Raw genomic sequence first — 15,223 nt, forward strand, 5'->3', positions numbered from 1 at the left:
TGTTTGGGAAGCCCAGTGTGGAGCCACTGGGCAGTACTGGTGAGCGCTGGAGTGAGGCCTCCTGGAGCTGTTGGGGCTTCCCTGGGGCTGGCTTGGTCCTGGGCGCTCTGCAGAGCAATGGGGATGCTCTGCTCCCCCAAATCTTGGGGGTGATGGAGAGAGGAGGGCCAGGGCATCACGAGGGCTTACCCCGTGCCTCAGTTTCCCCAGCTATGGAGGGCAAGGCTCAGGGCTCAGCCCCACCAGCTCCTGCAGATGCAGCTGCTGCATTTTGAGCTTTTAGAAGCCCAGCGGGGCACCCCAGCAGGGCACGAAGGGCAGGGTTCCAGCCCTATCCCCCTTGCAGTGATGTGGGTATCGGGGTGCGAGCACACCCCAGTGCCCTGCTCCTGGGCAGGGTAAGGGGCTGTGGGTCCTAAATGGGACCTAAATCCCTCCTGGCTTCCTCTTAAGCGACAGCAGCGACCCTGCGGAGCAGAGCAGGGTCCAGGCACGCTGGCCCTGTCCCCAGGCCCTGAGAACGGCCCCGGCACCGTGCCCTGACCCATGGGAAAGCATCAGCCACCACGGCCCCCGAAACCGAAGGCACAGCCTAAAAATATCCCAGGCTGGGGTGCGAGCGGGAACGTTCTGCTCCCAGCGGGACCGGGGCTGGGAATGGGGGAGCGGCGCTTTTGGCTTCTCCAGATGGATGGGAGCCCCGAGACGGGGCCGTTCTCTTTGGTGCGGGGCCCCTGGGGGGGGCTCTGTTGTTGGGACGGGTTTGTTTTTCCCTTGTTATTTGCATCTCTTCAGATTTCCATGGTGTTTGTTTGCCTGTTGTTTTCCCCCTTGCTTGCAGCCAGGCAACAACACGCCACCGAGCTTGGCAGCCTTTGCGGGAGGGAAACTGAGGCAGGGGCTAAAGGGAAGCAGAGACCCCGTCTCCAGGCCGAGTTTTAACTTCCCCAGCTGAATGCAGTTCCAGGTTTAGCTAGTTTTTGCCCCAAACTCCTGTTTCTGAGCCCGGTTCATCTCCTCGCTGACATGGGGACGGAGGCGATGAGGGTGGGCTGGGTGCCGACTGCCCCCCGGCACCGCGCCGGCTTCTGGCTGCATTGTGCTGGGGAATTTGCTGCAGTCCTCTGCATGCCCGGGACGGGGTTATTTAAGGAGCATTTCAAAGTGCTGCTGTACACCATGACCCTAATGGGGTTGGACAAAGCGAGGAGCCTGCGGCTGGAGCTGCAGGTGAACCAATGCGCCTCGGCTCTGCCTCGCTCCGTAAGTCGAGGCACCCTGACATATCACAGAGGAGCCAGCAGTGGCCGTTACCCAACTCTTTGTGGCTGGCTTCTACAGCTCCTTTTTTTTCTTTAACTTCTGCCTCCAGCTCACTGCGATTTAAAACTTGGAGTGGCTTGAAAGCATCCCGGCCCTGCGGCCAAGCACGCGCGCTGTCGGCGCAGTGGATTTGGGTGAGAGCAGTTTGACTTTGTGGCCACGTCGGCACTCACACTCGTGTCAACAGGGTTATGCAAACCTCTCCTGCCTGTTGGGGAAACTGAGGCACGGGGATGCAACTTTGTGCCTGGCGAGGAGCCAGCAAAAGCAACCCCAGGCTCTGCAGGGAGTGCTTGGTGCTGGATCCCGCAGGTCCCAGCCCCATCCCGCCTGCAGCAATGGGACCAGCTTTTGGTCTCTTCTTTGGGCTAGCTGCCAGGGTGCCCCATCAGCATTCTTGTCGGTGTATTTCTTGCTCCTAGCAAAAGCTGCTGAAGCCAGAAAAATGAGACAGGCCCCCAGAAAAGCAGCGTTAGCTGCTATCCCTGCTCCAGTTCCATCACATTCGCTCTGGGTTCAGCAGCGGTTGCTTTCACCTGCGCTCACCCCGGGCTCCACCGGCGGTTTTGATATTAAACAGCGATGCTTTAGTGAAAACGGTGATCCTGAACGAGAGCTGGCTCCGTTACAACCATCGTACCCCAGCACGTGCCTGGCTGGGAGCTGCTCCAGCCGCCGGGAGCAGCCGCGGTGGGCACGGAGCGCGGGAGAGCTCTAGCGGCTGCGGCGCACAGCAGCGGGATGGGAGGCGAGGGGCTGGAAAAGCAAATTGCACCAGCTCTGGGCTGGGAACAGGGAGCTGGACAAGGGGAGGAGGAAGAAGGCGGCTTCAGAGGCAGGGAGACGGTTTTGTTTGAAAATTTATTGAAAAATGCAATACAAGAAGCAATACTGAACACTTACATCTGTCTAAATGCTACGGCAACTTTCCCTTTGATTTACTATGAAAGTCCAAAATAACAGCTCCCATCGCTATCCCAGCTATAAAGATTTGCCCATTTTAAAAGTTCCTATTTTTATAAAGAAGAATGTAAACAGCTAGCCTAGACAATTCACAATTGCCTTTAAAAAAACTTTACAAAGCTCCTTCATATTCTCAACTAAATCCTTTTTTTTTTTTTCTTTTTTTTACAAGGTTAATCTCTAAGGTCGGGGCACTACCACCTCTTAAGGTAATTGTACGCTCAGGAAATCAGCAAACCAGTTTATTAAAACCAGAAATCAGTCAGTCCTGTGATAACACCACTGTGTTGTTCAGAGCTTGCTGTGCGGCCGCCGGCGCTGCCCTTCCAGTTTAATGGATGCGACCAGGTCACGAGCTCCTCGCCTTCCTTTCTATAAAAACATTCATTCATATATAAATAGCTTCCATCTAATGTGTATTATACAATCAAGACAGTCTCCGGGTGAATTTGTAGAGTGGGAAGAGCTGGGAACGTTCATAAAAATAGGCCTGACCGGGTTGTTTTGTCCCTGGGACTAACGCAGCACGCCGGGAGCCAAGTTCTTAAAAGCGCGGTGTAGGAGGAAGGGGTGCGGGCGGCCCCGCTGCGCCTGGGGGCAGCCTGCTCCGGGGGGCTGGAGCTGCTGGGAGCTTTTCTCTTCTGCCCAGGCTATGATTGCTCCGTCCAGCTGGGCTGGGGTATCCAGGGGACAGGGTTCCCCCCCGCCACGGGGTCAGTTCTGGGGAAAATGTCAGGGAAATGTCGGCTGATGCCCAACAAGGGCGGCTGAAGGCAGCTCCAGCGACTGTGCTCGCCCCAGGGAGGACCCCGGGGACAACTTGTTTGGAACAGGTGAGGAAAACAGGAACTTAAAAAGGGGGGAGTGTGAGAGTGAGCAAGGTGGAAACAGCCACCCAAAATCCAAGAAAAAAAAAAAATAGAAGGAAAAAAAGGATTATTGTTATTTGCAGCCACGGTGAGCACACGTTCCTGCAGCCCTTCGGGTAAGGAGCTGCCGCTGGTGTCAGCAGGTTTTGCAGCCTGGAAAGCTCCCACTCAAAGTGCTTTGTTCTGGTCAGGGCTCAGGACCCCCAGCTGAACACCAAGGGCCAAGCATCAGCCGTGCACCGTGTCCCCCTAAATGCCTGTGCCTGCCTTTTTTAAGTGCTACGGACAGACTTAATTCACCCCTGGCTTTGTCTGGTAGAGCTCAGGAATCCTCTTAACGGCTGCTCTGCCCTGGACTGCCCATCAGTGAGCGGCTACGGGGTGAGAAGGAAGGGGCGAGTGGCAAAAAATAAAGTAAAAATCCTAGAAAAGGGGCATCAGCAGACAGCTGCTCAGCGCGACGGGTGTTTAAGGCAAGCGTCACCCCACTAAGTCCAGGACAGAGAGCAGAGACGCTGACCTAGTAAAGGGTGCGGGTTGCAGAAAGGGAAGGAGAGGGCTGTGCAGGCATGAAGAGGAAGACGTGATCTCCGCACTGCAGCTGCGGGGCACCGGGCTCCCTAACTCCTGCCCGGTGCCCAGCAGGGCACTGGCAGCAAGGGGAAGGTGCCTGCACGCGGAGGCAGAGCAGTGCAGGAGGGGACCGAGTCCCCCGAGCAGCCACCAGGATGGGAAAGCAAAGAAAGCAAAAATCCAGCAGCTCCAGTGTTCTCAGCGTGGGCTCCAGTCAATACTGACAGCTTAATTAAAATTGCACCTGAACCTGAGAAGCTACACTCAGCCACAGTGTAGTTCGAAGGCTGTTTTTTTTGGCTAAACAGCAAGTCCTTGCAGCCTGAGCTAAATCCAGTGACTTCTGAAAGAAATTATTCAAAGTTAAAATAGCAGAGAGCTTTTTTTTATTGCCATTTTCTTCCTCGACTGAGGAGCAGCAGCAAAGCACTCCACGCCCTCAGCTACCAATGTGCCACACTACATAAAAAAATAAAATAATCACAACCTCAAAGCCTTACTAAAGTGTTCACAAGTGTCTGGGCAGACTTTACATTTTTTTTTTTTTTCTTTTCCTTTTTAAGTGCTGGAAGGAGAAACCAGGGCATGCCCACGAGACTCAGGAAGCAGCAGCGAGCGCTCAGCCCCGGCGCGGGAGAAGCGGTGAGGTTTGGGGTCGGCGCCGCCTGGCTGGCGACAGCCCCTGCAGGACACTCCAGCAGTGACTGCAGGAAGAGGCCGTAAGGTGAATTTGTGTGGTTCAGATGGCTGGAGTGTCAACAAACAAGCACTGTGCACTTGTTTTTTCCTTTGTTTTTTTTAAAAAAGATGTTTTATATGTGGTCTGTAAGCTAAGCCCAAAGACGCAGCTGCCAGCCCTGGTATTTCATTCCAGCAAGGCGGTCACAAATCCAAACAAGTCCAGACCCTTAAACCAGGAGGGGGTGGCAGCACTTCCCACGTGTGCTGGATTGGCTTTATCACAAGCAGCAATGCCTGACACCTCCCAGTTGCTCGTTCAGCCTCTCCGCATCCAGCTGGCAGGCCTAGGGAAGGATTGTCTGAAGGAATTTAAATTAAATGATAGTAGGATGTAACACCTTGCCCTGATACACGGGTAACGTGTTCAGCTTTAAATAAGCACTGGCAAGGGGGAAAAAAAAAACCACCCAACCCATGACTTACAAAAAAAACAAAAACAAAACATTTAAAAATCAACAAAATTAACACCAACAAGTGAAAAACTATGACACTGAAAAAAATCAGTTACTGTGAATGCTGCGTAAGCCTACCTTAATAGCATTCCGAGTCCAAACACCTTAAACACACACCTCTAAGGGCTTTTTAATTTAATGGCATCTAGAAAACACAAACAGGCAGAGATGCACAGGAGGAAGGTGAGGTGCCTATCACAGTCCCCTTAAAGCTCTAGAATTCACAGTATAAGATACTCGAAGCAACTTCCAGTATTCCTTAAATCTAGCCAACTATTAATTTGTGTGCATACGCTACACCACACAACCCTACTGCGTTCAAACATCGGGGTCCGAAACCCAAAGGTAAGGAAACTCAAAGCGAAGGTAGAAGCTCTGGGTGCCCCCCGTAATCCCGGCTGGAGTCTCAAACTCCCTAGAGCTAAAAATCAAGAGGCAAGTGGGAATGCTGCACAAACTCAAGGCCGACCTTTGAAACTGACTCTTCTGGCAGAAGGACCCATTGCTTTATGAACACGAGCACAGATTCTGCGCTCGGGCTACGCGTTGGTGTGGCTTAGCTCCATTATACCTGAACAAGGCTGAGGGAATAAGACTTAAAAACAAGAAGAACACAAAACCAACCCTTTGAGCCCTGCGGTTTGTGTTCGGGCCTGTATCTGAAGAGGCTATGCGTGAGAGGGAATGCAAAATTGAAAACCTGTAAAAAATATTCAGTACAGTTAGAAATATGGCATACTGTTTGTCACAATATATATAAAAAAAAAGAACTATATCCAAGAGGATCCGGTGGATTCTGGAAAATCACAAGTAAAATGTCAAAGCGCAACTCCTAATAAATGATATGAATGTTCAGTCTCTGAGTGTAAAGTCTTGCAAATCCGAGGTCTTTGTGCTCCAGGTAGTTTTTCTGTAGTTTTGCTGGGTTTCTTTTTCCTGGTGTTGTCTGGAAGGAACGCTTCCTAGAAAGAGAAACAGGGTAAGGTACAGCTTCTACCAACCAGCTCTCTGTGAAAGAGCAGAACACGCCTCCCTGAAGCCATCGGAGAGCTGAGAACAAAAGATGGGCTGTTGCCAGTGGCACAGGGGCCAGGCTCAGCGCCTTTCCCCGAAGGGCCAACGTTGAGAGCTGCAGCTCCAGGAGCCCTTAGAAAACCCCTGTCATTTTTGTTAGAGTTTGTGGAGAGTTAAAAGGTGAAACCAGAGTGCCTGTTAAATAATGTGCTCTGTCCTCTCGCCTAACTTGTTCCCGTTCCACCTCCCAAGCCTGCGAGCACCAGCTTTGGCTGCATGAGGGCACCAACACCACCGGCACACAGACAGAGCTGGAGCCCCCAAACTCTTTCCCCAAACCACCAAAGTGCAAAGCGACCTTCAGAGCACATCAGGAGCAGCAGGATGGGGTGGCCCCACTGCCCGGGGCTGACACAGGCAGGGGCCTCTGTGAAAGTCAGGATGCTCCTGAGGGATTGGAGGTGGCCGGTGAGATCCAGCAGCCTCATCATGCACGTAGGTTCTTTTAGACCTTTTTTTTTGGCTGACTTCCACCGCAGGATTAGTCTGCATTTGTGCCTGCTACATCAGCCTTAAATGATTTAGTAGGAACAGTCTGAGCAGGAGTCGTCAATGAACAATAATAATTTTAGGTAAATTTTGACCACATTGAGCCAAACATCACTTGCACGGAGCTCCAGCTACCTGTCCCAAGGAGAAAACAGCACCTGCCCTTTCTTTGTGCGTCATCCCCTACTTACACAGCCTTGCTACTCCTCTGCAATCTCGGTCTCCTGGTGCACGACCACTTTGGTCACCGACATGTCCGGGTGCTGCTCCTTCGCCGCTTTTATGGCCTGCGCCAGCACCTGCAAGAGCCCACACGTCAGAGAGGTGCCAGAGCCTGCAGGCCAGCAAGGGTGCTCGAGCTCACGACACAGAAAAAAGGAAAAGTGAAACCACTTTGGCTGCACAGTGTGGAAGGAAACATGGCTTAAGCAGGCTGCAAAAGCTTAATTCCTCCTAGGTGTAAGGGCACGGCAGGAAGAAATGCCGCGCATTGCGCCGAGCCGAGAATTAACAGGTCCTGAGGACTCCTGGTCCCAGTGGGAACACAAGGCGAGGAGGAAACTCCTGCAATAGTTGGGTAATTTTGGCTCCACGCACATCGACACTACGGGAATTAAAGCCTGGCCATGAACTTCGGGCAGAAGAAGTGTGCCATTGGGCTGTGCTGGGGAGTCCTGGCACGCAGTGGGCACTGTGCTACCGCAGCACGAGCTGGGTCCTACGGAGAGGACAACTTGCAGTGGCACTGGGTTATTTGTGAAAGGCAGGATGGTTTTCTAAGAATACACCACATCTCTCAGCTGCCCCATCTTAGAAGATGGATGGGAGCAATTAAGCCAACTGTTTATTCTCCCAGCAAGTGTGACTAGCACGTTGAGGATGTTCTCAGACATTTTCTGTTAGAATTAATTAACTACTTCTTGTCATACAAATATTTTCCAGGCCCACGATACTTGCGACTAAAATTAAAGTATGATTCTCTAATGACAAAATCATCACTTCCAACACATGCTAGAGGCCAGTGGGGCTGACTCATCACAAAGGCTTTCATATAAAGCCTACAAGATTTAATGCAGGCCATCTCCTACCCAGTGCTAAACACGGGTGGTGCTGAGAGCTATGCAGTGACGTCTGGCACTACGCTGCAGCAATCCTGCTTCAAAGTTATGAGAAAATGTATGCAGATAATCCAGATGTCAAGGAAAACCTTTCTTTCACATTCTTGCAGATATTTTTAAATTGCATTTTTCCAAAACAACTCTTGTATTAAAAAATTGTGCCAAGACCAGCTTCGGAGCAGAATTAACCTTTGCTGGTCCCGCTATGAAACTGCGTGCTGTCAAAAATATTACTGAAATCAGTTTTGAAGCTTTATTTCTACTCCAGAAAAATTTCCCTAGATTGTTTTCTGACAAAGCTATCTTCAGAAAGGCAGTCTGGCTGAAACTCTGAAAAGCTCTTTTGGGCTGTGTCCAAGCTCCTACCTGGTCGTGGTCTACATCTGCGTCTCCTGTGATGACAATCCTCTTTTCAATCCGCGTCTCTGAAATGCCACCTTTTACAGTCTAGTACGGAGGGAATACTACGGTTAGTCGAGAAGTGAACAGGAATACAAGTGCGCTGGGGCTGCCTGTCTAAAGATGGTATCCAAAAATAGGATTACCAAATACTGCTGGCATACCGGAGTATCAGCATCACAGAGGAGAACTGCCACTGCTCATAAAGAAAAGCTGCCAGGTATTCAATGATCTTCTCTTGGAACTGAACCGGTGAGGAGCTTTGACTCACTACATTTCTCTCCTACTGACCACAGGATGGCTACAGCCATGTCCAGACCTGACTCCACGTAATACGTTATCTCCAGTCTTAATGCAACACAGGCAGTTCTGGGACCCTTGGGCTTTGTTTAGATATTAATCTCTTTTTTATTTTTTTAAAGGAACTGGAGCTTAAACTTTTTTTCCTATTGCTCAACCCTGCGCTCCATCATGTTATTGTTTTACTTTATTGTTTTATCTTTGTCATCGCTGTTGTATCGCGTTCCCTGGCTGTTACCTTAGTGATCTGCGTGGTGGTGGTGCTGCTGGTGGTTTCCGAAGTGATGGTTTGAGCAGTGAGCAGGATGCCAGGGTCTAAATCTCCATTGCCACCATCCGTCTGTGGGAGACAAAAGAAGAGGCCGTCAGCCTCCATAGGCAGCGTGGACAGAAACAAGGCTTCACATCAACAGAGCAGGGTGCGACCTGAGGATAAAAACTCATCTCAACAGCAGACTGCTCTCAGCTGCACGGGACCCCTCTTGGGTCTCTGGAGACTCGGCCCCCCTCGACCCACCAGCAGTGGTGCAGGAGGAGCTTCTTTCCACTGGGTTGTACTTCCAAGCAACATTTGATTTGGAAGGAAGTTTTTTTCCCCCCACCCTTTCTCCTTCCTGCCACCACCTTGTACATCACTTACTTCAAGCTCTGCAGAAGCACCACGTCCAGCTACTGCTGAACTACAAACGGTTGGTTTTGGAGCCGGTTACTTGGCTCCCAGTTTGCACAACTCGACCTCTCAAGGTCTGCCTAAAAATCCCAAAGTCCTCTTTGCTAATCTGCCTTGGCTCTGCTGTCCGTGTCTCCCTAGAAGGGAAGGAACAACGTCCACGAGCAACCGGTACCTGGAGCTACCACAAGGTGGGACCATTCTCCACAGGCCAGGAGAAAGCGAATGGCACACCACAACCCACGCCGACTTCTCCAAGCCCTGGAAACTCCCTTTCAGTTTTCTTTTCCCTGCAAGAGCTAGACCCTTCCACAGGGCCAGCTGCTAAGTCCAACGCACACCATAAGCAGCAGCAATGTTGGTGCCCAGCCTTGTTCTACTACTCAGCACCCCGAGAGTATTTTGTCCTCCTCAGGAATCCCAAATTATACAAAAGTGGGCCACGGGGTATCCAAACCTGAACCTAATCACCATGCCCTACAGTCCCTGCACCACGGGCTGCTTCTGACAACCACAGTTCAGACAAAACCAAGCTAACAAAGAATCCAAATTCTCAATACACAAATAAAACCTATTTTATACTGATGATTAAAATTAACCTCAGCAGTGAAACCATACCTGCGTAAGCTGCTATTGCTCCGCTAGCATTTCCAGTTTCCAGTCACTGCAGAGATACCCACTCCGATTATCACTTTCTACGGTAATTTTGTTTTTCAACACCTGTTTTCGTGTGGAAGCCTCAGGGACAAACTTCAAACATTTCCAAAATCGTTTATAAACAAAGTTCTGAACAGGCATACACAGCAAGCAGAGCTGGGGTAAACAAGCCAAACCATCTCTTGCAGAAAAAAGGCCAACTCGGGCCAGCTCTGTAGAGCCTAACCCACATCCCAACGCGACCAGTGGCTGAAGATAAACTCTGTTTGCAAACGCACACCTCGAGAAAGTAATTACAGCTCTTGAGAAAGTAATTACGCCTCTTGAAAAAGTAACTACTCTCCAGGGATAGCAAAAGCACCGCCACTCTAAAAACATCAGAGGCACCTGGAAATGTCCACAGGATTCGTTGACCTCTGTGCTGCGCCTCGGATGTTCAGAGAACGGCAGGTGGTAACACACGGGGCTGCTGTCTCACCCAAAGGGTTCGGATATGTTTGGATGAGTTTAATTAAGCCCCTGGAAAATTAATCCGAACACACCTTACCTGGGCAGCTTCGTAGGTGATGGTCTTAGTCTCCGTGTGAACGATGGGGACTTCTTTTGTTGGAATTTCGCTTTTGACAGCATTGGACACGTCGGAGATGGTGACTGTCTGCGTCTTCACTAGAGGCGGCTATGGAACAGGTTGAAAAACAGCTCAGTGAACACCCGGGTAGCGTTTCCACTTAACTGCGTGGCTGGCAAATGTTCTGACACTGATCTGATAAAAGCACTGCGGGAACCCAGGTCAGCCCGGAGTCTTTATTTTTAAGCCTCTGGTACGACACACTTCCAGAAGTCAAAGACCACGTGTGAGGATTAAACAGGCAGAAATCCTCTGGACCCTCCCAGATGCCGTGGCCTCAAGGCAGCCCAAAGGCATTAAGGCTTTAAGCCGTGTGTCACAATACCACGAGGAAACTGCCTCCACTGATTATTAACTTTCTAATTACTAGAAGCCCATTGCCAGCTGCCAGTAAGCGATGACCCTCGTTTACTGATATGTCAAGATTATCACAAACCCTGGACAAATGAAGACTTGCTCACAGCTGAGAAGCTTTATCCTGGCCACGAGTGAAACCCTTATTAAAATTCCTCATCCTAGGTCTTTAACTTTTATTAAATCAATGTCAGACAAAACAGAACCATGACATCTCGGAAGAGAAATGGGGGGAGGGAGAGAAATCAGTTGTTCCACCACCTGATAATCATCCAAAGGAAGACAGAGTTAGTTCAGACCCACGGTGCTTCCCCGGATCACTCCACTTCTGCTCACCGTCCCAAACCTGACAGATGCCACCGTGATTGTTAGCAGGGTGAACGGACACGTCTATCGAACGCAAGCGATTAACCGTCAGGAACACTGAAGCAGGCAAAAATATCTCCCGCGGTGGGGAGCAGAAAGGGACGTCAAAGCCCACGGTTGCGATGTAAACGCACGCTTGACAGCGCTTCCAATTTGCTCTGCTGCACTACGGCTCAGCCTTGCAGTACAGCAGGAGACAGCAAAATCCTTAAGGAGCTAAAATTACACGCCCCTGGAGCCTAAACGATTCCCTTTTGGGGGATGTGCCAGGGCACTTTGATCAAAGAAAGGCAAACGGCATTGCGCCAAGGCAAGCCTTGTATTTCATGCACAAATAAATTGAGAGGGGCTCGTGTGTACCGACTGCAGGAGGTTAACCGGGTAATTAGCTCCAAGAAAGAGTCCAAGTAAGCGAAACTCCTCTTTGTGGGTGCGTGGCATCTGCTTGCTGCAGTGTTTGGGGTCCCAGCCCAAAGCCAGACGGGGAGGTTTGGGAGCGAGCTCACTACCTGGAAGCAGCGAATGACCGCCGGCAGCCCGTTATTAACGCTCGAGTCGGGCCGCTCGCCATTTAGCTTTCTAAGCGGCTCTCCCGCAAAATTGTCTTCGCCATCCTCTGCCACCTCCTCTCTTCCCCAGGGCTGCGGCGGAGGGGCAGCAGGGACCGCTGCGGGCTCCAGCTCAGGCAGCTCTGAGTCAGCCGCCTGCTTTTCCACAGCTGCACAAAGCCCCTCGGCACAGCTCGGGTCCTCCTGGCCCTCGGGGAGGTTGGGGGCAGCCTCCTCCTCCTCCTCCTCCTCCTCCTTCTCCTCCTCCTCCTTCTCCTCCTCCTCCTCGCTGCTTACGGAGGAAGCGCCAAAGTCACGGCTCGGAGAAGGCTCTGAGGCAGGTGGTGGCATTTGGGTCTCACTAAAAGCTACCGACTGCTTTGGGCCCTCCCATTCAAAGCCAGTGTTAACACTTTTCCTCTCTGGCACTGCAGCCACATCCTCTCTGGAGAGAAAGTCACTCATATTCTAAAAAGAAACGAATACACAAAAAGGCCAGAGAGAGAGAGAAAGAGAGAGTTAGGGAGAACAGAAGGTCATGAAGCATCAAGACAAAACATCGGTCTCTTATAATACATCACATCTCCAGTAATGCATGCAACAGCAGCGGATCTTGAACGTTTCAGAGCTTGCCAGCCTTTGTGATACGCGATGTATCCGGTGGATTTACTGCCACAGCCCTCCTGGTGGATTAGTAACCCGTGGTCTGAAGGTTTAAGGAATTAACATTAAAACAACGCTCTGCACCTAAATGAAGAACCACCACTTCAACTTTTTGTCTGGTTTGGGAACAGGAATAATTTCAGTGTGGCAAGCGGGGGCCTCTGTGCACATCCAAAATTCGTATGTGCAACAAAACCCAGCAGCTACACTGAAACCATACACCAATGCTGCTTTCACCTCTTTGAAATAGTTCAGGTTGTGTTTTTAATTTGCACACGGAGATTAAGAGAATGAACCCAGAATTATCGTGCAGGACCAATCTGCAGAGCCTGAGCTTTGCTGTCTTCCTGTCACCTGGGAACACACCGCCGAGCACCCCGTTTGCTGCTGCAGCCTCTAGGATAACACAGCCAGGCCTGCAAAAAGTCGTAATGGCATCGGTAAAATTATTGTAAGAATTGGCATTGAAATCAACTGATTCAGTTACCAAGAGGGTCCTGAGCCGGTGATGCAGCCTGGTCAGCTGAAAGAAACGGTACCGCTTCTTCCAGACAAACCAGCTCCACTACCCTGCACGGCTTAGCACAGAACTTTTCAGCTGAAGAATAAAGAAATGGGGCTTTAAACGGGAAAGCCAGACGTTGGCACTGATGTGTGCTGACCCCATCACCGCTGGGCGTGCGGTTCATAGCTGCACTTAAGCATTTGTTTGGGGCTACTGAAATATTTGTGACGTACTTTATCGCTAAGCAGCTGGTGCAGGGAAACCTTTGCAGTAGCTTAACGTCCCGAAGGTACAACACAACTGGCATTTGTGGTGGTGCACGGTTGAGAAGATAGGTAATAAAGCAACCCAGCCTTCCGAGAAGCAAGCAAGCATGTCTATAGCACCTGAGATATTTTAGAAGAGCGCCAAACCCGAGGGTTTAGCTAAGGCTGGTGCTATGCTGCCTTCCATTCAGCTCCTTAGCAAGTTCTCAACTAGGTCTTCGCACATCTCTGGGAGCCCTCTAGCCAGAAGGGAAGCACAGTGACAAAAGAGAAGAGAAGGGTTAAAACATGAACAAGACAGAAAGCTTTAGCAAAAATCAGCTGTTTGCCCGAGTGATGAGTACTTAATACACACTAACTCTCAGAGAGAAGCAGCATTTTTGGCACAAGCTGTGAATGACGGCTACAACCCCCTAGAACTTGTGTTTCTCTCCTTATTGACATGGAAAGCTGCCTTTCAGGAAGGGCAGAATAGGCAGTTATCAGCTCCTACTGTTTTAGACATATCCAAACCGCTGCCTCATCCAGCATCAGGCAACAAGGAGGAAAAAAAAACAGAGGGACACCACTTAATTCAAAGCTAATGACTGCTTCTTATCAATCATTGACAGCCTCATGGATGATTTCTGGGAACTTTGTGTAAAAACAGCCACGTATCTGTACGGCCAAAAACGGTGATTCAATTTCATTGAAGTATGGCAAGCCCGTCGTCGACAACTTTTATCCTAATTCTGTGGCGGTATTAAGATGAACAAAAACTGTGGCATCGCCTTTCTGTTACAAAGATTCTCTGGGCAACCAAAAAACTGTAACGTGCACTTAAAATACGAGATCCGAAGCCTGTGGGTTATTTGGTACAACGCATCTGCTGGGCACCAGAAGCTTCCACCCTGACTGTCCTCATCCAATGACACAGTTCAATAGTATTTTAGGAATTGTAACTGCTTTCTCTAGGAACAAACAGATGCTTTTTTTAGTATCATTTCAAGACAGGACTCTTCCAACATTCTTCCCAGGAACTTTTCAGTGCCCAGCTTCTGTATGTTATATTATGTTTTGTTATGTTCTTTAATGTTCCTTATGTCAGGTTCTTCATTTTATGATAGATTACCTGTCAGATTTCTGTCCTTTAGGATTTCCAGCCTCTTTGGCTTCTGTTAAGTTCCTGGGTTATTGCTTAGGAAAATGCATTTAATAGGAGCGAAGTTAGAGTAATTAGCACTGTGACGATCAGCTCAGACTACACACATATGGAAGTGCTATTTCTGAACGAAAACCACTTCCATATGTTCTCCGCCAGAAGGCACACACAGATCCTACCCTCATTTTGCCTGATACGAGATACGATACTGCAGTGTTTCCCAGAACAGAGAACAAACTGAGGTTACCAAGTTCAAATGCCCATGTCTTAACCTTGCTTTAAAAGCTGGATTTACGTGCTGTCAGTGTCTCTGACAATGCGTCTGATGTCTCCTAGTTCTGTTTGTCACAGCTTGCAAAGTAAGCAGGGCATCCTGAGGAGATGTAATACATCTTCTGCAGCTTAATGGCAACCAAATGCCTTAGAAGCAAGATTTCCTTACATACCAGCTAGGGCACTACTTCGGGCAAGAGGAAGAACGAAATCCACAGTTAAAACAAAGCAGATTAAGCAGCTACAAAAACACAGGGCTGTTGAAGAGACAAACATTTGCATACAATAAAACCAACCTCCCAGCTCCCTTTCGTGCACAGAAAATAATTCACATTTGAGAAGCATCTTGCATAGTAAAAGCACGGCAGAGCAGAAAAGCTTGAATGAAGCCTATGGTGTGGATATACTGGTGCACAGAGCACAGTGCAGCAATAAACATGCAAACTATAAGGACAGAAGGAAATCCTGATAAGATCAACTGACCAGAAGCACTTTTTTTCTTGCCTTCCTAAGCCACCATGAAGAAGACAAACTCATTAAAGGCTATTTCTTTCTGCACATAATTATCTACTTATACACACTTTTTCTCCGCCCCCCTTTTTTTTCTTTAAATACAACTACGTTTGTACTTAGATTTCAAAATGCAGTTTACGCGTAGGCTAAAAAAGATCCTTGCACCCCAAAACCAAACCACCAACCCAGCCCTCCAGGAATTTCAACATCTGTTACCAATTCTGATCTTATCAAGATTTTTCTTAAAATTTGCGAATGTAAAAGCATTCCTCCTTTCAGGGCTCAGATTTGCAGAGTTCCAAGTTCTCCTTGAGACCCGTGAAGCCTGGGAGTGCCGG

General features: G+C 49.5%; 1 protein-coding gene across 22 annotated transcripts in view; it reads right to left on the reverse strand.

Moving 5' to 3' along the window:
* Window positions 1-2,165: 2,165 nt before the first annotated feature.
* The window catches only part of EPB41 (erythrocyte membrane protein band 4.1), an 82,090-nt gene continuing 69,032 nt past the window's right edge, over window positions 2,166-15,223 (reverse strand). For 12 of the 22 annotated variants that reach the window (XM_035345593.1, XM_035345584.1, XM_035345582.1 and 9 more), the window contains 6 exons: window positions 11,486-11,992; window positions 10,176-10,304; window positions 8,540-8,641; window positions 7,969-8,049; window positions 6,676-6,783; window positions 2,166-5,883 (listed from right to left, as the gene is read on the reverse strand). In XM_035345593.1, coding sequence (XP_035201484.1) covers window positions 6,685-6,783; window positions 7,969-8,049; window positions 8,540-8,641; window positions 10,176-10,304; window positions 11,486-11,992 — 918 coding nt within the window. In that variant the 3' untranslated portion in view covers window positions 2,166-5,883; window positions 6,676-6,684. The remainder of the gene's footprint in view (window positions 5,884-6,675; window positions 6,784-7,968; window positions 8,050-8,539; window positions 8,642-10,175; window positions 10,305-11,485; window positions 11,993-15,223) is intronic. The other 10 variants (XM_035345592.1, XM_035345594.1, XM_035345595.1 and 7 more) reach the window with 1 other exon arrangement.

The sequence above is a fragment of the Oxyura jamaicensis genome, chromosome 23 (assembly GCF_011077185.1).
Source record: "Oxyura jamaicensis isolate SHBP4307 breed ruddy duck chromosome 23, BPBGC_Ojam_1.0, whole genome shotgun sequence".
NCBI lineage: Eukaryota > Metazoa > Chordata > Aves > Anseriformes > Anatidae > Oxyura > Oxyura jamaicensis.